The 22,716-nt window shown below is 36.9% G+C and overlaps 4 protein-coding genes across 11 annotated transcripts in view; 1 reads left to right on the top strand and 3 right to left on the bottom strand.

Moving 5' to 3' along the window:
* The window catches only part of gem (transcription factor CP2 like gemini), an 83,456-nt gene extending 82,932 nt beyond the window's left edge, over positions 1–524 (bottom strand). For both annotated transcript variants that reach the window (XM_087346200.1, XM_087346205.1), the window contains exon 1: positions 384–524. The gene's annotated coding sequence lies outside the window, so the exon portion shown is untranslated. The remainder of the gene's footprint in view (positions 1–383) is intronic.
* LOC110828066 (G patch domain-containing protein 4) lies at positions 474–4,324 on the top strand. The gene is made up of 5 exons (XM_022060387.2): positions 474–615; positions 985–1,151; positions 1,499–1,609; positions 2,242–2,387; positions 2,964–4,324. The coding sequence occupies exons 1-5, from the start codon at positions 570–572 to the stop codon at positions 3,655–3,657; spliced, it is 1,164 nt and encodes a 387-aa protein (XP_021916079.1). The 5' UTR covers positions 474–569; the 3' UTR covers positions 3,658–4,324.
* Positions 4,164–9,737, bottom strand: LOC110828063 (uncharacterized). Of its 6 annotated transcripts, none has more exons than XM_087346206.1 (4): positions 8,638–8,917; positions 7,809–8,040; positions 6,786–7,372; positions 4,164–6,677 (listed from the first exon to the last, which is right to left on the bottom strand). In XM_087346206.1, exons 3-4 carry the CDS (start codon positions 7,279–7,281, stop codon positions 5,263–5,265), a joined length of 1,911 nt encoding a protein of 636 aa, XP_087202332.1. In that variant the 5' UTR covers positions 7,282–7,372; positions 7,809–8,040; positions 8,638–8,917; the 3' UTR covers positions 4,164–5,262. The 6 variants fall into 6 exon arrangements, with proteins under 6 accessions (XP_087202332.1, XP_087202333.1, XP_021916064.2 ...); XM_087346207.1 differs by having other exon boundaries at positions 8,760–8,917; XM_022060372.2 differs by lacking the exons at positions 7,809–8,040; positions 8,638–8,917 and adding an exon at positions 8,924–9,737.
* A 195-nt stretch (positions 9,738–9,932) lies between these two features.
* Positions 9,933–22,716, bottom strand: part of Lasp (LIM and SH3 domain protein Lasp) — a 36,759-nt gene continuing 23,975 nt past the window's right edge. Inside the window, exons 3-8 of one of the 2 annotated variants that reach the window (XM_087346208.1) lie at positions 19,986–20,070; positions 18,982–19,082; positions 18,505–18,596; positions 17,709–17,921; positions 16,318–16,514; positions 9,933–15,391 (exon numbers count right to left, since the gene is read on the bottom strand). In XM_087346208.1, coding sequence (XP_087202334.1) covers positions 15,215–15,391; positions 16,318–16,514; positions 17,709–17,921; positions 18,505–18,596; positions 18,982–19,082; positions 19,986–20,070 — 865 coding nt within the window. In that variant the 3' untranslated portion in view covers positions 9,933–15,214. The remainder of the gene's footprint in view (positions 15,392–16,317; positions 16,515–17,708; positions 17,922–18,504; positions 18,597–18,981; positions 19,083–19,985; positions 20,071–22,716) is intronic. The other variant, XM_087346209.1, reaches the window with a different exon arrangement.

The following is a 22,716-nucleotide window of genomic DNA, read 5'->3' as shown; positions in this document are numbered from 1 at the left end:
ATGATATGTATGGCAGGTTTTGAGTTCTTAGTATGAGATCAGGTGAAAGTTGTGTGAAGAAGAGCATACCATTAGTAGTGAATGTTAAAGCACAATAGTGACCCCTGAATGATCCATATTTTACAAATGGATTATTGTGTATTGATGTTTGGTTATGATATAAGAAATGATTCAACATATTTCTTCATGATAAATCTTATTTAATTCATGAAGGTAAGGGTATAATATTCCCCAATGTTTTGATACAAAAACAGTGGCGACGACGATGACAACAACAACTACAACAGTAAGCAACTGTATCTGTAGTTGGTGTATCTAACCTCACATATTCAATCCTGCTATATTACATTGTTGTTGGTGTTAGAAGAAATCAGAGCACTTACCACAATAATTTAAACGTCTTGCTAATACACTGTATGCATTCTCCCACAATTTAACGTTTGTTTCATAAACTTCTGAACTTATGAGCTGTGCTTCATTATACGTCTTGCTGCTTCCAATAATGTGGCAATTCCGGTAGCCAGTTCTAGCGTTTTTGTCTCTATAGCGCCTCCAGGCTAGTGAAGGATATGGATTTTGCACGGAATCAGCTAATGAAGTATGGCTGGAAAGAAGGTTTGTATTTAAAATTGATGTATTTTACAAACGGAGACGGCTTTTCGTATTCAATCGTAAAGAAGCTGTAATACAAATATATAATGTCGATCACGTGGAAGAATTATTGGTTTATTTAAGAGTAATTCGTATATCATAGGATATTGATTAGATTTATATAATTCAAAATCTTCATACAGAATATTATTTCAACAAAAGTCTAAAGTACTATCTGTAAAGAAGGGTTAGCAATAAATCTAACAAATCAACGCAACCTACCTAACCTCACAAACCATCAACCACAGATAATTCCGACCACAAACTAATTCTGGGTTTTCTATTAGTTGATAATAACGGATGAAGCTTTCTATTTTCCATTGCTTCTTACAGGGAAAGGCCTTGGACGAAACGAATCAGGGATAACAGAGGCACTGAAACCAAAGCTTAAGTTTGATAACCGAGGAGTTGGCCATGATCCTTCTGAGCAATTCACATATCACTGGTGGGAACATGCTTTTAATAAGGCAGCAAATAATATCCAAGTGTCTACAACTGATGTAAGTGAGCAGACATTCTGAAAAGCCAACATATACTACACCCTTGGAACTTGTCATAGCCTTACTGATTGGATCAATATGTTATGAGAGTTTGAGTCACAGAATTTGGGAAAATAGGTTAACACAAAAATAGATCCTTTACAAGCCACCATAACTGAGTTGTAAATGATACTTGAATGTAAATAAAGGTCTCATCATGAAGTTAAGTTCTACTTTTACTAAAATGAACATATATTTGATACCATATGTTAATCTATCCTTATAAAACAAAATGAGTGGGATCAGAACAGATGCCATTAGGATTATAAATGTGAATTTACTTCTTACCTGTACTTTATAAATTTCAGGATGGAGTTGCAGTGAAGTTACAGGATGAAAATATAGATATCACAACTACAAAACATTCAGTAAAAGGTGTCAAGAAGAAGAACATCATGGAATATGGAACATTTCTGAAAGTATGTCAGTGTTATGAACATTTAATGAGCATTAGCACAAGTAGTGCATGTGCCCATTATTGGGCACATCACAGCTTAACTACATGTCCAACCATTAATAAATTTATTTTTCTAAACCTGAGACTGGTTGCCTGTGAAGGCAATGACAAACAAGAAATGAAATATAAAACTTGCAAAGGCGTGGTATATGATCATGAGTTAGCTCAACTGTAAGATACAATTTGTTTGTTGAAAAGTGACAGAATATTGAGATGACTGATATGGACCACCACAGGTCATCTGCTTCTTAGGAAAGGGCAAAGATGATGGAACTAATATGCCAACTTTGTTATATCACCATCATAACTTCATTGATTGATATAATCAGAAGTACCATATTCATTTATTTTGTTTGTTCCATCAAAGTTATATTTATAATTCAGGAAGATTTTTTCTCTTTCAATACCTGCATATTGTGGGAGCCACATACAGGCAGAGACTTGATTACACGAATAATGGCTAAACTTTGCACCATATTAGAGGTATCTAACAGTGACCATTTAATACCAGAAAAATTACAGTGAAAGTTTCCACTTGTAGACTTGACTCTCTTGTAACATCAGAATAACTTTTTCACTGTGTTTTGGTTTCAGACATCCATGTTGACAGAAGGAGGGCAGGTGGTAAGAGTTGCGAAAGACACGCTAGAAGTACCCGAGTCGAATGACCCTATGGAGACCGCTGAGAGATTAACAGATGATGATCTGTTCAGAATATGCGGCGGCCGCACTGCACACAAGTAAGACAATTGTCCAGACATTGTGTAAAGTAACACATATATGCAATTTCATAACAAAACGTACAGAGATGACGTAATGGTTAGGGCTGTTTGTAAAATACTGTATTACCTAATTCTGGCTGTAGTCCGATAGTAACAAGAAGTTATACAATCTCAGAATAACTGGTCTCGAGCCATGATATGGACAATAGTGCCCCCCCCCCCCCCCCAAGGAAAAAAGAGTGCTAAAGCACAGACAGTGGTCGGGGTCTGGTTTACGATTTTTATGATCTGTAACATCCATACATTTTTTTTTTTTTTTGCTCATTCATTGACCTCCATAAGAGCTGGCATAGCTCAGTCAGTATAGTGACTGGCTACGGACTGGGCAACCGGGGTTCGATCCCCGACGGGGTCAGAGGATTTTTCCTCTCGCCTCTGCGTTCAGACTGGCAGGGTACAGACAACACAGTTCACTTCAAATGAGAGAGAGCTTATATTCATATTGCCATTAATAAGTTCTTTCTGATTTTAAATAATAAACTGATATTATTTTAATATTTCATATTTGTAAACAGATAATCTTAAATGTTCCAGGGGCGCGCGACATGGCCTGAAGCTGAATGGAAAATTAGCACGAATCGAAGAGCAAGAGAGGCAAATGTTAGGTTACGCAGATGAGGACACGGAAAAGATGCTGAAGCAAATCAAGGCAAACTTAAAAGATGATGATAATAGTTCTTCGCAAATTGAGTCTGTGGGTACAAAAACAAATTTGCTACACTTAGAAAAGAGTGGAAAGGAAATATGGAAAAAGCATAAGAAATCTAAAATAATTCGTCATAAAAAAGGTGCAGCAGAAACTGGAGATATTCAAACATCTCAGCTTCACGACGAGCTACTTTATCCAGAAAATAATACAGCCTATACTGAAAGAGTTAAAAAATCTAAGAAAGTGGACTCTCATTCTGCCATTTCCAATGGAACCCTGAAATCTGGTCCAAAAAACCAGATGCACCTACAAGTTGAAGAAAGCACAGAATCTAAGAAAAAGATAAATTTAAGAAAATCAAGAAGAGAAAATGAAGATCGTAAATTATGTGATATTGATCAGGAATATGAAAACATAGCTTTACCATCTTTTGGACCAAGAAAGAGAAAGACAAAACAGAAAGGCATTTTGTTAGAAGCTACTACTCGTGTGGACACATCAATGATAGATGTGGATCAGAAAGACTATTTTGGCAAATGTAAGAAGAAGAAGAAGAAGAAAACAGAATCTTTAGATTAGTCCATCATTCAGACAACTCCTTCTTATGATAATTCGGTGTGGTCTAAAATTGTGATGTCATGTCTACGATACTTTCCTCAGTAATCTGAATTTTATGTTATTATTTTATCAGACTTCTATCAAAACCAGTTTAGTGAATTTTTTTTATCCATTTCCTGTTTTATAAAATAATGCATCAATTTTATGGCCAGTCTTTTAAGTAAAGCATTTTAATTCCAGTTGACACAGACGATTTAAAACCACCGTATTACGAGACTGATGATAAATGATATATAATTAGATGGTAACCTCTAAACGATTTTCTTCAAACCTCAAAAGCTCGTAATAACCAAGTAATTCACTTGAGACCAAGACAAATTAAAATGTTTCCAGTCATAAACAAGTGAGAAGTTACATAAGATATGCAAATTCAAAAAAAAATACTGGAAAGATGAGTTACAGGAAGTTAAAAAGTGTTCATGCACCACAATAGTCATGATGCGTTCACCAGAATTTTTCATTCAAACTTACTGTAATGATTTTTTTTATTTTCACTTCAGTTTACATTAATACTACAATGATGTTAACATACAGAAAATTAAATAAGCTATACCTTAATAACATTAATTATATTTGCACCCACTTTATAATGTAATGGGAAATAAAACAATTCAAAAGCAGCACAAAATTTATAAATTATTCATGGAACAGGACATTTCTTAAGAAGCCAACAGCCACTCCGTCAGTGAAGCAATTCCCTGGCCTTTCCGGAACCCAATCGTCAGCATTACCACATTTACGATCTTACCACTGGTTCCTCTAACCCCTGCGTTCAGATTGGCTCTGGGGCCCACCCATCCTCCTATATGGTGGGTACCGGGGGTAAAGCGCGGCTGGGGCGTGATGCTGACCACTCACCCCCATCTAGTGCTGAGGTTAGGAATGAGTAGCAGCTATACCTCCACTCACCCCAAACGCCTTCATGGCGAATAGTGAGACAGCTTTACTTTTACCAACAAATTTTTTGACGTAAATACGTCTATATTGAAAGGTTATTCGGCGAAAAAGGGAAACGGAAAAGTGTAACCTGGTTTCCTAGGAAACGTCATGTTTACTCGGCATTGTTGTTACCTATAAAACATTACATTACTTTACATTACATTCATCTACCACAGACCCATCTTAAGCGTAACTAATTCAAGTTAAATAAGCAAAGACTCAATCAAACTTTACTCAATTGTAAAGCATGTATAAAGGAAATATTTAGAATAAAGCCAATATACAAACTTCCTTTCCGTATAGACGTATTTACGTCAAATTCTCCGGAACAGTGGTTCCACTGTCACTTTTTTTTTCTTCAAATTACGAGCTCTTAATTCAACATTAAAGTAGTTTGTATTCTGAATTCTGTGCTCCTGGATTATTTCTTATGGGTGTAATTCATCCTGTTACAATGGAAACCAGCTTAGTTTCAAGTAGTTTTGAGATCAAAAAAGGTTAGCAGTATTGTAATTTATTGTCAGTCTTGCCAACACTGATTATATCACAAGTACCACGTCCTTCTGAAGATTCTCAGCGACTAGCATCAGAAACCCAAGGCGAAAGAATTTACTTTAGCTAGTTCTTTTAGATGCTTTCTCCTCCCGCGTGAGATTTTCTGGTCATACCCGAAGCCGACGCATCAGCCTCACACCTCAAATTTATCAGCTCGCCCGTTTTATCACACAGCATTACTTCGCTTGAAGATGAACCATCATCAACATCTGATAACTCAGTTGTATCAATCACCATTTCTACATCTTCTTCATTTCCTGTTTCATTCAAATCCACATCGCCTTCACGTTCATTACAATCATTAAACCAAGAACATTGGTTCCATAAGTACACAGATTTGTGAAAACACTTGTGATCTGGGTAACAACTTTTCAGCGGAAACAATCTCAAACAATAAGTGCAATTCAGACCTGGATAATCTGATTCCTCCTGCAGACTTTCATTATTCAATTCCACATCATCAGTGGCACATTTCTGTTTCAACTTGGCATTCCAGCAATCGTAACATATCCACGACAAGCCAAATTTTACGACGTTAGCGCACATTTTCCCACAAAAGTAACAGAGCCTTTTTACATCGGTTAATGTAGAGTCAAATTTTCTATTTGAAACCTTATTTCTATACCTTTTAGACGCTTGCGTTCTCTCCGCGGACGTCTGCTTTATTTTCTTTTTAGTATCCATCTGCAAGAGACACCTTATACAAGAAGTCCAATTCTTGAGTCTGACGGATGCAAAGAAACTTTTGTTACACAAGTTGCATACGCGTACAATACACGTACAGAGATCCGAGACACTTGCGGATGGCGCGCTTTTACAGCGGCATACTTTCGTCCTCTGCTTCTCGTGCCACAGTTTATGCAGGTAGAAACTACTTTTAAGTTCAAAATTAGCGTTGCATTCTTTACATTTGTAGACTTGCTGTTCGGATTGCGACTGCTTCACGTAATCCGGGCTCGCATATGCCTTGTATCTTCTATATTGCTCATGGCTAATCTCGTGCATTACAAGGTGGCTTTTAAGCTCGAATGTTTCATTGCATTCCTGACACTTGAACTCGTGTTCAACAACTGGCGCCACATAAGACGGTGTGATCACGGGATTTGTCTTCAGTGATCGCGGCCGTGTTTCCTTTTTAACTTTCACATTGAAAGATTTCATAAATCTGAAATGTTCTCGGTGTTTTCTGGTCTTCTTTTTCTTGTTTACCAAATGCAGATTTAGATTTACTGGCTTTGAATCAAGTTCTAAAGCAGATTCATCATCATCATAAATATGATAATTTTTCAGTGAAGAATCGGCTAGTACTTCTACATTTGAACCACGACCTGAAGCGTTACCAGCGAGAGAAACAGAGTTACCATTTTCCACCTGTAAACACTGTATATTTACTGGAAGTGATGTGCTTTCTGTATTATAGTATTCCTCATTCGAGGCTCCTTCATCATCGCTCAGGACTTCCTCTTTTACGATTATCATCTCCTGCCCTGGAAATGAATTAACATAATTTCTAGAGTGTTCATGGCCAATCTCATGCATTTCTAGGTGGCTTTCAAGCTAAAAATTCTACTGTATTGAATACACTTTGAACTTACCCGGCTGACACTCCTGCGTTTCTATCTCAGACTTCTCAGCTCCTCTCTGCACCACTGTTTGGCTAACTAGTTTGACAGACCTTTTAAGTCTCGACTGTTTCCGGCATTTCCTGAATTCAACTTCATTTCCTACCAAATTTAGTTTTAATGAAGACTTAGAATAAGTTTTCAAAGTAGTTACGCCATTTTTGCATGTTTGCTGGTAATTTTTAAGTGCAGAATCAGTAAGTAAGTTTAAAAGAATAGAGCCATTTTCTGGTGTCTTACTAGCATTTTGTAATTCTGAACACACTACGTCCACAGGAAGTGAAGTATCCACGAACTCATAGAACTCGTCAACCCTGTCAGAACTTTGAATGTTTTCATCATCACTCAAGGCTTCTTTTTTCACAATTATTACTGCTGTATCACCATAGATCTCATCTGAAATTCTGTATGGAACATTCTGGTCACTACCAAATCTGTCTTTGTTTGCAGTACTGATGGATGTTGCCATACTTGCAGGCACTTTCTAGCCAAGTGTTTTCTTTAAAGATGTCTAATCAAAACTGCGGACCCCATAAAAACAACATCCAGTTCTCAGAAGCCTGAAAAAAAAAAATGTGGACAGATAGGTCATACCAAAACTATTGTGCACATTTATATGTTACATCTTAATATTATTTTACCATTCCCTTCTTAGTCTTCCAAGTACTTTTTTTTTAACTTAGTTATGAGCCCTACAAAGTACACAGGGAAATCCAAACCAATTCAACACAGCCATGTGTTGTACTTTTGTCTGCAAATTCATACTCAATTATGTTAGAATAATTACGAACCATGGTTTATTAGTTAACTATAACGTTTCAACACAACATATTATGGTAACAGTGAAAAGTTTTACAAGAAAAAACTATGTTCTGACAATTTGGTAAACCAATGCACTATAATAGATTTATGATGACCAAATTGGAAATGTTTATTTTTACAACTGTTTACATGGAGTGAATTGTAAATACACCATTAACTAAATAGATGGCTTACCGAACCCGAAAGTTCATCAACGAATTAACCAAAGCCCTCCACCGGACCCTGTCCTGGGCTAACAAAATCCAGTCTCCTTCAATTCCTATCCTCCCATCTATGTCTAGGTCTCCCCAGCTGTCTCTTCCCCTCAGGCTTCCTAACCAATACCCGGTGCACACCTCTTGTCCCATCCATGCGCGCTACATGCCCCGCCCATCTCATTCTTCTTGACTTAATCACCCTGACAATACTGGGGGAGGAGTACAGAATACATCATTTGTCAACACAATTACAGTGGACGGAAGATGGATGTCAATTTGTATACCACTTTTTTAATGAAGAGAACCAACTCCTTTGTTAACAGTTTTTTTAAACACTCATACATGCCAAATAAAAAATCAGTAAATATCAAAAAGGAGTTTTCTATACTGGAATTTAGCTATTCAGTAATATTTTCCCCGCTATAAAAAGCATGAAACACGATATAAAGAAGTTTAAGCCAGCACTAAAATAGTATCTCCTACCTCACTCCCTTTACTCCACAGAATAATTTCTATCAACCAAAAATTCTTAGCTATTATGAATACATGTATGCAGTAGTGGGTATGGTTTCTTGTGTAATTATGCTATAGTTGACTGTAAATTACTGTCATAAAATATTTCGCTTGACCGATGGATCTATGGAATGTAAATAAATTCTGTTCCACCTACTCAATTATAAAACGCAACAACTTAGCATCTTTAAACACGTTGGCGATCCTTATACCTAACCTAGAATGTGGCACCATTCCGTATATACGAAAATTAACATACACGCAACACAGTTTTGTGAAATATATACAATTACCAATGACATTTTACATTCCGTTCTTTTATATCAAATGCGATTAATTATAAAACGCATATATAAACCACACGAGCTACATGAACTGTTTTCAAACATTCACCCCAGACGAATAGTTTCCGTACATTCTACGTCATTCGTAATCTCGGTGCACACAAGAAATAAATGTTAAATTTCAGAGTTTGAACTATTCATGTATTACAAATGATTTTCGATATTGTTTATTGAACTGATGGTAATAAACTACACAAAAAGACTTTACAACGTTGTGAATCGTCTGTAGCCTTACATTAGTCTCCAACAGTGAAGCCAATCTCGGGTGGATCTCCCATGAATATCCCTCTAAGATGGCTGCCTTGTAGTGCCATGTAGTCGAGTATAAGTTTACCATTTCAAAGATATTTGCTGCCCATGGATACCGGGTAAAATCACGATGGAGACAGCAGGCACCTCTTAAAATTGACTTCTACCAGACTACACAAAACTACATCCCAGATAACAGCAATCTTCATACTCATTGATATGAAAACCCCCAATTCCTACAAAAAAGAAAATCTTTCAGGAGAGGCAATTAAATATAAAGTTACAAACTGTTAACAACTAACTGAAACATAATGTATCAAGGAAGAAACAAGTCCAAAATTAAAACCGGACATCACTAGAAAAACTTGTGGTTCATACTTTTTACTAGATATCTGATAAGTAGTCCTACCATATTACATGGTGTGACAACCCAGAAGGCAGCCATCTTTATATTCACTGTCATGAGAACCTAAAATTCTTATACGATATTCTTCAAACTCACCATCATAACCTCATATCATACTAGGTTATAAGTCAATAGGATTTGTCAAGCTAAAGTACCAAAGTTACATAACTTCTTATTCTGGAAAAGAAAAATTAAATGATACAAGATAAAATTTTTAATTTAACAGGTGTAAGAGCTCAAGATTTCTCTATCCCAGGTCAATGCAAGTATCCAATTTGCCTACATGTTTCGTTTTAAACTCAGACATCTAATTATAACACTGTATTTGCAAACAAGTGGTTAGCATTCCTGTTTTGTATTTGAAAGTCCAGAGGTCAAATTTTGCCTTGCAGACCAGCTATCCTGGCTAAGAACTCCTGTGATCTCTGCAGGCAAATTCCAAGATAAAACCTTAGATTATTTTATTTTTTTGTCAGTAGAAAAGAAAAGAAAACAGCAATTTGTTTAAAAGAACAAACTTCTTACACTATATTTCAATCACTACATAATTTTAAGCAGACTTTTATGTACGTAAAGGAAGAAAACAGGCTAGAGCTATAACTTTTAATTTATTGTAGCCAACTTAGAAAGAACCAAGACTGAGAAATTTACTTAAAATGATAAACCACACAACAGTTAGTACACCTGTTTCACCAACAGGTTTACAATAAATAAACTGAACAGTAAACAGGATCTCTAAATTTCTGAAGATTTGTTAAAGTTATGTACAATACAATAAACAAAATCCATACTCTGTACCTCCCATGTTGAAAACAATACAGACTTAAACTATGCCAAATTTGCTATAGTTTATTCCCCTGGTGATAAGAACAAGCATAAGTTACAATTTTGAAGACTTGTCCAACATTCAACATCCACAAATTATGAATCTCCTCACCAATATATCTTTAAGTATCAATAATCTTTTAAAACACGAAATTCACTAGTCTTTTACAACGAAATATATCATGATACCTTAAAATGTATTGTTCCACCATCATATCATACACAATGTAGATTTTAAATACTTTAAAACAATGTGCACAGTATTATGAAACAGACTTTCTTTATTAATTTCTTAAGTTTATCTTTTCCTATGTGTCACTGCAACATACAGTAAAAAACATTTCTAGATACGAAAGCTCGGTCATCAAATTATTACAGTATCCTGCAAAGCAACAAACAGTGGAAATCAAAAAGCATGAATCACGAAAACTATCCTATAAAAATTTCTCAATGCAACAAAAGAAACTGGGGAAATTGTAATTAAATGTGTTCAACATTCATCTTGTAAAGAATATGAAATTTAAGTAAACATTTTTAGTGCCAAATGCTTTTAGCTGCATATTGGCATAATAATTACTATGTAAATAGAACATATGACTAATATTGCAATAAGAAAGCAGAAACTACATCTACAAAATTCAACAAAACTTAATATAAAATGTTTCACTGAATTTAGCGTACATCTGTATCAAATAAAATAATGCTGAAAAATGTAATACAGTACTTAAAATTACAAACTGAAGATCTTATTGTCAAAACTCGTAACAGGAAAAAGTAATATTGAATTATTCATCTGGTAAACACACTAATGTATATATGTACAATATAAATTGAAGTCAGTACCATTGTTTTTTTTATATAGTATATGTAAATCCCATACTTATATATCTAGACAAAATAACTAGAGTACTTAGTATTGGAATAATGGTTGCTGTGTCACAGTAAATGCAAATAGTGGAATGGCGTACAAACCAGAATATATTAAACCTTGTGAAGTATAAACCATCATGAAGATGTGTACGTTCCAATATTTCTTGCGATTAGAAGCATCAAATCCAGATGACAGAGGAAAGGAATGAAATGGATTCAAATGTCTGCCTCCCAAGAAGCCTGGAACAATAAATATCTTTACTTTGGCCAACTTTTGCCAAGGTGCATGCCAGCATTAAAATCCAAAATGTATTTTCCACCCCTCACTGAGGAAATCATTACTGGGCTCTCAATCGATTGGCTTAAAAGCTTACATATGGAACGTGTAACATTTTTTAAGGGGTTAACTGTATCAGAATATGATTTGAAATTAATTAATACAGTTCTAAGCACAAAGGAAGTGCGGACGAAACAGACAAAGTTGAAAATCTAAAATATTTCAGTGCAAGTGAAGATAAATAAATGGAATGAAACTAAGGAATTTTTGCACTTCGAGAATTTACAAACCAGGGGGGGTTAAACCTACTCACAAGACCTCGCAAGTTCCTATGAAAGTATATTCAAAGAAATACAGAAGTGATTGAACTTCAGATTTACAATATAAAATATTCAACTACAGCTTATATTACAAAAATAAAAGACAAACAAAATTCATATTTACCTTGACACGTAAGGGCAAACACATTAATTTAATTAATGTTACTCTGACTTAAAATTTTAATTTTGCTGCCATGCATTGAGAGAATAAAAATTAAAATAAACTAACATACTGGGTCCCTCTGCAGCCCATACCAAAATACAAGAATGGGCAAATAAGGAAAATAATGTGGATTCACACAAATGATTTGTGGAATTATGATGCTCTCTATTTATGCAGAAATTTTGGAGCCATTATTCTGACCCAGAGGAAAAGTGAACCAACAGAATGAACGGCGAATCCTGAGGCGCCATACTGGCATTTTGTGGTGCTTTGTAAAATCAGTTTGCAAATTATAACCTCTCAAAACGTCAAGAAGCAACATTTTACCTGTTGTATACATAGCTGATTTCAGAAACTGATAATTCAAAACAGGATAATGATAAGGAAGTTTGAAAAACTAAATAGCACCAAACTTCATAATTTATATTCATTTTAAGAAATTATTAAATTAAACTCGGGATAGGACAGACTGATAGCGCACATATAGAAAAGTCCATACCATCATATACACTGTGCGTGTTTTTTATGTGTACGGATATCAGATTTCTTGGGCTAACAGGACAGAATAACGTGAAGAAACTCTGTGTCATGATTTCCATTTCAAGAAAAACATTACAAATGCAAAAGAGGAATATGACACCCATGAGCGTTCCCATTTGCAGTTAATGTACTCATTTATTTCTTCTGTCCAAACTAATAGCAGCAGCCAGGTTAGAAATCTGCCTGTGAACACTTCCTGTGTGGAAAGCTTAAACAACAAAATAATTACATTTTAAACAATCCTGCCTTGTCACTGTATCTTGTCGTTTGGTATTGTTTATTCGTCACCTTCATATTCATTGGCAGTCAAGGAGTTCCGACACCTGCTGATCTGTTCCAGCCTCTCGTTAAAGGTCACACTCGGTTTCCTAATCCATACGGTTTGTAATTTTATACTAGTTTTGGAAGCCAGTCTCCTTGTATTCTGCCAACATGCTCAATTTGACTGGTTTTGATGTTTAATAACACTGTGAAAGTTCCTCAGTGAGCTTCTAAACAGCATGTTTAGAAAACCAAATTATCTGTAACTTAAATTGAGCTACGATGAATTAGTCCAGAGATCAGAGAGACAAAGGCACGCATGCACATACACACTTATCTCACGCATCTTCAAGTGCACACATTTCAATGGAATACTGTGAGGCGATTCTACGACAAATGACACGTACATATCCGCAACAGAAATACAGCGGCATTTCTGTTAACAATTTTACAGTAACATTTCCACACACTATCTAAAAAATTTATTTTAAATGTAACAAAGTATTCCTGGGAGATCAGCTGTGTCAATACGGGATGAGATTCTAATGTTTTGGAGATTACCTCTGCCTCTATCAGGGACGGACAGAAATTCATTCCATTCTGACACAGCTGATCACCTGCACAGACTTCAATGCAATCAGTTGCCACAAAAGCTTCAAATCTCGTTATCAATATAAACTGTTATAAAAATAGCAAATAGCTATGGAAACTTCACTCTTAATAAAATTACAAATGTATGATTAACAATTATTATGTAAATTCACAAGTTTAAAGCATTTGTAAGGCAACACAGTGTAAAGTAGGAACCAGTTGTGGTTGAATCATGATTTGTGTCCAAAGAACTTACAACCGTTGAGAACAATTGCTTAATTGGTGTTTTAGTTGCAGGGTTAATTGGATAAAAAATTAATTATTGATCACTCAGATGTGTCTCATAAAACAGCAAAGTTACATAATTATATATCTATACAACCTGAACATTCTATGACACAAGTAGTTTCAACCCTTCGGTGCATTTTACGGCTCTCCGCATCGTCTAATCTTTCCACTGTATGAACAAACCTTGTATCAGAAACAAGTCTGTGCTATCAATTTAACTAGCCGTCTTGACATGACAACTCTGGCACACAGCAGATGTGTCTATACATTTAAATGCTTCTTATATTATAGAAAACTAGACGCTGAGACGTCACCGTGCCTGTGACAGTAAAGGAAGACAGTTCAGTTAGGGCTATCAATTACTCACATCCTTAGTCAATCAACCACCGACAAAATCTTAGATTCAGATTACATTTAACACATGTCAATCTACAGATAAGTGTTCCATGCATCACAAAACATTCAAAATTTCCCTGAATTCAAGTCAGTTAAGTCAATGGTTCAGTATTACCAACAGAAAACATTAAGCATTATAAATTCTGCTTTTCTGTATAATTGCTACCGACAAGCTTAGCAAAGGCAAGTATAAGAAATATTAACGATGTCAATAAGTAAACCGACAGCAAAAACATGGCAACAAAAACAATATTTCACATAACCTCTGAATTTTTTTCCGTGGATATAAGTATATGGTTAAGGCATCAGGATGATCAAACAGGAAAGAAATTGAATTAGGCACTTCAACCTCCACTAGCATTTGAAGACTGGAGTACAGCAATTCTGACCACGTGAAATGCACGTAACTACGATTTTACCCGAATATCATACAAGTCATTTGAAAATGAACCTGGACACGGAATGATATTGAAAATTCCTCCGTTCTTAGGAATACTGAGTGAAAAGAAAATAATGTAGCATAAAGGAGGAAAACTGAAAATATATAATATTCAATAATTCAATGCACATTTGAAGCATAATTTTTTAACATACGATTGGATCATCATTTGGGACATATACTGTGCAATTATTCAGGTCCTTTGGGATTCTGCTGTAAGCAAGTTTTTACTGTGTGAACAGCGATCCATGTCCCCATGCTCTCGACTGTTTGCGGCATCTCCCCACGCTTATTAATTTCACTTGCGGTATACAGTTAAATACTGACTGTTCAGCATATCCCAATTTGTTAAAGGGTTAAAGAAACTTTAAACTTGTTTTACTCATTTCGAACTGCTCCCTGTGCTAAACTTCCTATAATTCAATTATCTTGAAGAGACCATTTATATGTACATAACTACAATATGTTTACGGGACCCAAGTCTTCAGTGTAGAAAGGTTTCAAACAGTAATTAAAATTATGCATTTTGATGGACAACGGCACCAATCAGAAATATGGAAAGTAAAATCCACATTCAAACAAGTTCTTGGATACTATCCATATGAAATACTGTCAACAAATTCATCAGAACCATTAAATATGAGAGGGGGCCCTCGAGTCATGCAAAATAATGAAATAAGTTTCAAATAGCAAATATAACCGTGATTATGGCTAATTTTTGCACAGTACAATCTCAAAATATGACGACAATGTCAAAATTACTGGATGAAGAACTCCATTTTCCCTGAAGTCCAACATTTTTGTAAGTGCTGACGTACAAAAGAAACTAATCGAAATCCATCCTGACATCCACCGTCTCCAAATGCTAATGATGGTACAGCATAAAGCACATGTCAACCCATCAATTTACAGGCTCCACATAATTGGCGGGTAACATGCCCGTCTGTCCCGTTCGCTGGACAAGCCCAGTCATCCATCCTTCATCAATTGGTGTGCAGTTAATAATGAGGTCTCCATCCATGAATGAAACTTCATCAGAATCCTGAGCGTCATAGTCGTACATTGCTTTATAAACTCTCTGAAACACAAACATTTGGATGTGAAACAAAATTATATTGATTCTTTTCTCATTTTGTACAAAACAATAAATGGATAAATTTAGAATGTCATTTGTAACAGATACAGTAATAAATTATTTCATACCACACTGAAATATTAATTTATTATTTTGCTGAATGTACGTTATATTTTCCCACATTTCATATCTATTTGAAAGAAAGGTCAGAAAATGAGGAAGATACTGCGTAGCATACAGAAAGTCAGATCTAGCTACAGCAATGACTTATTCAGGAGGACAGTGACTCAAAGATTTTTTCTCATATTCTATCGCTAATATCCCAAAGATATCTGAAATAAAATCAGGCCAAAAGCATACCACACAAAACAAAGCTAGAAACTCTTAAAGAGTATAAATAATTTCCTAGTTCTGCACTCAGCGATATGAAATTATTTAGAATCCTCCAGACCTTACACGCCTGTTCCTTGTCACATCACTAAAAAGAGACATGACGGAGATACCCATTTCGAAAATGACACAAGCCAACATTTTCAGAGGTCAATGCAGATTAAACATAAAACTGGTCTTAGCTTTTTTTTTTGGAAATTAAACACTTGTTCAAGGCTCTCTGGAGATGGATGGAAAAGTTTGAGTGTAAAACTCTAGTTCAGACAGGCACTCCCAAGTTGGTGTCCACAGAGGACAGGTGTTCTCATGACTTGAACAAGTGCGATTGTGCTTACAGAGTTGCGAGTGAGAATCTAATTACATTCTGGGTCAAAATTTCTACCAAACTACATGGTGCAACAACCCAGTAGTCATTTTAATATTTCACAAGCAGACTGTGTTCAGTTTCAATCAAGGACATAGTTTTCGATCTCACATCTCATTAAAAGTAGCAAATAGTAATAAAGTGTTCACAATTTATTACAGACATTGCATCTTACCCCTGAAGATGGCAGTTTGGTTTGCTGATGCTGATTGCTGATGGGTGTGCTCACAGCATGATGATTATTGTAATTGTTGGCACTGCTGCCACCACCGCTACTAGGTGGTCTGTAGTCCGTTGTCAACGACCCATAAAAATTGTTGACAGGATCGAGGTCTGCAATGGAGCCAACTCGTCGCGTGGGTGGACTAGTCACTGCAACGAGCCACATACACAGAAATTTACGGTTCACGTACCTAAAAAATACAAAATCTGGGACATTTTACAAGAGAACCAAAGTACCAAATACACTTTACATTAATTACGCTTAACACTTTCAAAAGAATGATATGAATTCAATTGCATGAAATGTTCAGGAATGCCACGAGAGCGTAGAGTTTTGCCCCCCCCCCCCCCCCCCCCCCCCCACAAGAAGACTATTGCATGTAGTAATCCAAAATAGCAGACACATCACACACCGTGGACTGATCTGATATGAGATGGAATTTTACATGCAAATCTTTAAAAACTAATTCAATAGATCCTGGCATTGTAAGAGGTAATCAAATCACAATTTTAACTAATAAATACTATTTAATCAATGTTCAGACATTAAAAATGGTCAAGTTTTCCTCTAGCCTCTGCGTCCAGACCGGCTCTGGGGCCAACCCAGCCTCCTCTACGTTGGGTATCGGGAACCTTTCCCAGGGGTAAAGCCGGTCGGGGCGTGATGCTGACCACTCACCCCCATCTAGTGCCGAGGTCAAGGAAGAGAGGAGCTATACCTCCACTCACCCCAAGCGCCTACATGGCGTATAGTGGGACAAACTTCACTTTACTTTAAAAGTTTTAACTACCTAAATCACAAATTCCCCTGACCATTATTTACTGTACCAACACCTTAAATATGTTAAATTATACAATCTCCTTGAATGTTAGTTTCATGAAGAGGTTTCCAAAATTTATCACCCCATTAAGGATGAACGATTAATTATTTTAATAAATCCTTCAAGAGTATTTCCTAATGACATATGTACAAATGAGAACATTCTAAACACCTAAGCAAATAACACAAACATACATAAACACACTCTTCCATAACACATAACATGACACTATGAAACGCACCCAAAATAAAATCTTATCCCTTCGCAAAACACGTAACTGCACCGTTTCGTAACGCTAGTAGACTACTTACTTTATATGCACGTAATTATGATGTTTTTCTAAGCTGTGAAGAGCAGAAACCTCTTTCCCTCGGTTAGTTGCACTGCGTCTATGCGCGAAGTTTGAAATATATCGTTATAATAGTACGACCACAAAATGAAAAACAAATGGTTCAACATCTCGTGCGCCACCCTGTATTATACATACACTAAGGTAACTTGAGTCCAAACCAGCGAGCAATACCTGGGCCTCGGTCAGAAGTGTAGATTACAGTAGCGCTCTGTCTTGCCGAGTACGGGGAGTTATGGGGAGCCTCCACCAGAGGGTCGTAGTCTGCTATCTTTCCGGGCATATGATGATGGTGGTGATGGGGCTGCACCCCCACTGAGTGATGGTGATTGATGGGCTGAGCAGGGGGAGGCACTTGCAGGGGTGGGGGCATGTTTATGTCATCTGCTACAATGACGGAGGGAGATGAAACACATACACAACATATAAACACAAAGCAACATAATTATCCCATAACCAACACTAATAATACTTTGTAAAGTTGGGTCTGAAACTTGGTCTCTTACTACAGGGGAAACACACAGTCTAAGGATGTTGCGGAAGATATCTGGACCCAAGGGAATAAAGGGAATTTCATAATTAGGAGCATCATAAATCTATTGTTAAGTGAAGAAATCTGGAGGCCTGCGGATGACACATTTAAATGATGATATATGTAAGCATGTGACGATATTATTATTATAATGACGGATGTACTTCTAACAACCCCTTCAAGATAAAAGGTTAGGTGAGTTGAAGGAAACACACAAACACAAAAGCAGAGGAGAAAACTTACAAAAACATTGTTTCGTCTTCTAAGTACACTACAAAATAATTACACAGAGCAAGTAATACCGCAGAAACAGAATACACTTTTAGTAAAATAAATCTGTTGAAGGCAAAAGAAGGAAGAATACTTTCTCGTAAAACGAAGTTTTTTTTTAATTATTCCCCAAAGTTGGAATAAAATTCTGAAACTTTTGAAACTTACCATCACCAACAGGTTCTCCATTTTCCCCTGACATGACTCGCTTCTGCTCCATCGCTGCCTTCTTCTCCAATTCTCCATGATATGCTACGTTACTACAATAAACACCGACAACTTTGGTTATCCTCCTTCATATTATTCAATGATTCTAATAAACAGAACATCTGAGCAACTGCATTAAGTAAGATATAAATAAATGACATACGACTACTGTCAGCTTCACCCTCTTGGGAAGTTTTACTAAAAATTTCTAACATATTTCAATTCAGATATAATGTGTTTATGCATAAGGAAGTCAATGGGTGGGGAATCCTCAGCCATTGGTGGGGAATCCTCAGCCATTAGTGAAACTGAATGAGGGTACCAACCTTAATAGTGACACTTTCTAAAACCTTCAGAAACATGTTTACAGAGGGTACCAGAATATCAACGTGGCGTGCGTATGAAAAATTTCAGCGCTAAAGAACATATTCATTATACCTGATAATCTTTGAGTTCTGCTTGATTCGTAATGTTTCAGGATCATCGGCGACTTGTGTGAATTTTCCTTTTGCTCTTTCAAACTCAGCGTGATACAGAACCTAGGAAGTAAAAACACAACAAAAATTATGCAACTGGCTTTGAAAACGATCTTATTCTCACAGAACCATAACTCGGAGAAGAAAAATTGTTGCACGTATCCCTGACAAAATTCTTAGGTGAAATTTTGTGTTCTCATGGTAATGAGTATGAAGTCCTCTGGGATTTTGCATCATGCAGCCTGGTACATACTGACTAATGTTTCAAGGGAGCTTACTGCCTCTATCATCAAGGCAAATTTGTTATTACTGTACTGACATTTAAAAAATTGAAGGTTCAAACTCGTGCGCAACACGTTAATATATACTTAAGTGTCTCACATGGTCTCCAGACTTTGCACTTTGAAATTCATATACAAGCTCACACACACGAGTCAACCATGTGCAAGCAATATTAATCTCGGCACCACATTTCTCGGCAAATGAAGCCAATCTGTCTGATCTACTAGACCAAAAACCAGGGCCCCCAAAAATATTCCTACTTCTTCAGAATACTTCAGTTTGTGTTCAATTTCAATCAGGGCTGTCGGCAAGGCATTAAAAACTATAAAATAAAAGCATGTTACTTTCCCAAACATCAGAATATCATTTTTCTGAACGTTGTCAAGATTTTGGTCATACAGAACCCTAGTCAAAGGTTAGATTTTATCAGTATTGTTCCTGAACATTTGCTTTATTTCTGTTTATATTTAATGTCTCACTCCTTAAGTTATGTACGCTCTACCCCCAGTATAAGTTGTAACATCATTCGTAATGACTTTAGAAGAATTTTAACCTCCATAAAACCAATTCTAATAAATATTTTGTGCACATTTTTTTTCCACTGTGCTCCACACTTTTCTACAAGATGCGGCTGATTGCCCGAGAAGATTTTATTGAAAAACTTTATCGGTTATTTTTACTTACATTTGACTGAATTTTTGTGTTTTCTGCAATTCGCTTCAATTCTGGTGTTTCTGCCATGGTAGTTGCCTTTGCTTTTGGGATGTGCCTGCAAGTAAACAGAGCGTTTTGCAAATGCGTGGCTCATGCAACGAGGATGTTACGACGAGACATACAAGTCAATAAAAAGGAAAACAGTCCACAAAATAAAACATCTGACCCAACACGGAACTGCAAACCAACTATGAGGGATTTTCTGTTCTCCGAGTGGTGAAGGTGACGATACCGATATTCTGGGTTTCAATGCCACGTGGACTCTGGATACCACTGTTTCAGAGGTACACAATGTCTAGATCTTCAGGGCTGAAGATGATTCTTTGAAATTTATACAATTAAATTTAGTCTTCCAATGCAGGCTCACATTTTGTGAATCTCGATATGTTGGTACACAACTTCCATCATAAAACTCTTGCTGTCATTTGAATAAAAATTTTCTTGGATATTATCCATAGTCTAGTAAGTAAAATATAAAACGTAAAACGACGTTTCGGAGATGGGGCTCTGTCTACGTCTTCAGGTGCCTACTCAGTTGGGCACACTAGATAGAGTCCCATCTCCGAAACGTCCGTTTTATATTTTACTTACTAGACGATGGATAATATCCAAATGACTCATCACCATCGTCAAGAACTTTTAGATTTGATATACAGAGCTGTCAATCAGTCAATAAAAATCATTTGACCTCTACAATCTCTTTATGAGGAAGTTTGTTAAAGTGCTTACGTTTGTTGACCTTTTGACACCACTACCCACTATAAAACATTTTTTTCTTTTTAAGGCACTTCAATTACACAAATAAACAATTTATAATCCCACTGGAAGGAACAAAAGTGGGTTCCCCAGATGCCAACTCAACAAGAAGACAATAGTTCAGCCCCGGATGACAAAATGTCTGGCCAAAGAACTGATTACAGCATCCTGAGTTTGAAGACACTTCCATCTGTCAATCAACGCTGTTATTGCTTAGAATAGGAACTTCTTAGGATAGTAGGGTACAGTTATGTGGGAAAATAATGCAACAAATAAAATTAATTGGAGAAAGACAAAGCTGATTCGGCAATTTGTACAATCGACAGACTGTATGAGCCAAAAAAAGTTGAAATAAGGCTAAGGTTGTCCTGATCGAGCACCGTAAGACGTGGGTGGAAGTGGGAGGTACAGATCCCAGCGCCCACAGGAGACTGGGTGACCAAATCGAAGGGGATAATATGGGCGAGGCATGCAGCACGCACGGGCTGAGAAAGGACACAGAATTTTTGATTTGAACAGCATTTGAAGGGCGTAAAACAGAGCGCAAGGATTTTGGATTGGACTGGCCCAGCTCAAGTTGACGGACCTTACGCTGATTTGATGACAAACTATTTATTAACTTCTAAAGGACTCGGCCCCACGCAGTTAGATCCAGACTTCGAAACCTACTAGATTAAGCATCTCTTTGGAATGCAGGCTCCCCTGAGTCTGAAGTGACCCGCACAGCAGGATCGGATGTACAAAATGCTTCACATCTTCCATGACCTTGAAATAATATTCCTCTCATTAACTTCAACAGCAAAGCAAAACAAAACCTACAGCCACGATAAACAAAGCAAGTTAAAAAGAAACACATATTACCAGTCGAAATGCCAAATAAATTTTGAGGCTGGCACTTGGAAACACCGCCTTCGAAATAAATAAAAAGCAGAACGAAGCGGTGTGATGCTCTGTTAAAGACAGAGAGAAACCGATCAATCGGAGAACACGAACGAGTTTTCAAAATTAGGTCGATGTGCTGACGAAGAACGAAAGTTAGAAGGTTGATGCACATTGATGAGGTACTCCGCGACCCTGACTGGGCAAAAACACGTTTACAACTGCTTAAAACACAATATAACTTTCACAACAAAAATGTCAAATTTATTATGTACAGTCTCTTACGTTTTGTTAGAAAGGTAATGGCACATTCATTATATTTGGTTTGGAGGAAATACCACTCTTTCGAAAAAGGCCTGAGGTTATCCAGCCTGTGAACGCGGCTGAACTTTCTGGCTGACAAAGGCCTACAGAATGGTCAGATGGCTGACGAACAGTTCCGTTTCTGAAGATTTCCGTCTTCTAGGTTGTTGCGACGTGTAGTCTGGTCGATGTTAACCACCGTTTCAGAGGTCATACTGCCTCCATCATCAGGGCGATGAGTATGAAGATTTCTGTCTTCTGGGTTTTTGCGCTGTGTAGTCTGGTCGATGTTAACCACCGTTTCAGAGGTCATACTGCCTCCATCATCAGGGCGATGAGTATGAAGATTTCTGTCTTCTGGGTAGTTGCGCTGTGTAGTCTGGTCGATGTTAACCAACGTTTCAGAGGTCATACTGCCTCCATCATCAGGGCGATGAGTATGAAGATTTCTGTCTTCTGGGTTGTTGCGCTGTGTAGTCTGGTCGATGTTAACCAACGTTTCAGAGGTCATAATGCCTCCGTCATCAGAGTATGAAGATTTCCGTCTTCTGGGTTGTTGCGCTGTGTAGTCTAGTCGATGTTAACCAACGTTTCAGAGGTCATACTGCCTCCGTCATCAGAGTATGAAGATTTCTGTCTTCTGGGTTGTTGCGCCGTGTAGTCTGGTCGATGTTTACCAGCGTTTCAGAGGTCATACTGCCTCCGTCAACAGGGTCAGATATCCACTCGCCCTGGTTTGGATATACTAAACCTGAGGTCAGAT

Source organism: Zootermopsis nevadensis, unplaced genomic scaffold (genome assembly GCF_977971745.1).
Source record: "Zootermopsis nevadensis isolate Lab colony 2312 unplaced genomic scaffold, Znev_1.0 Znev_ptg000010l, whole genome shotgun sequence".
NCBI lineage: Eukaryota > Metazoa > Arthropoda > Insecta > Blattodea > Termopsidae > Zootermopsis > Zootermopsis nevadensis.
Note: the sequence above shows the minus strand (reverse complement) of the source record. Positions and strands in the feature narration are given on the sequence as shown.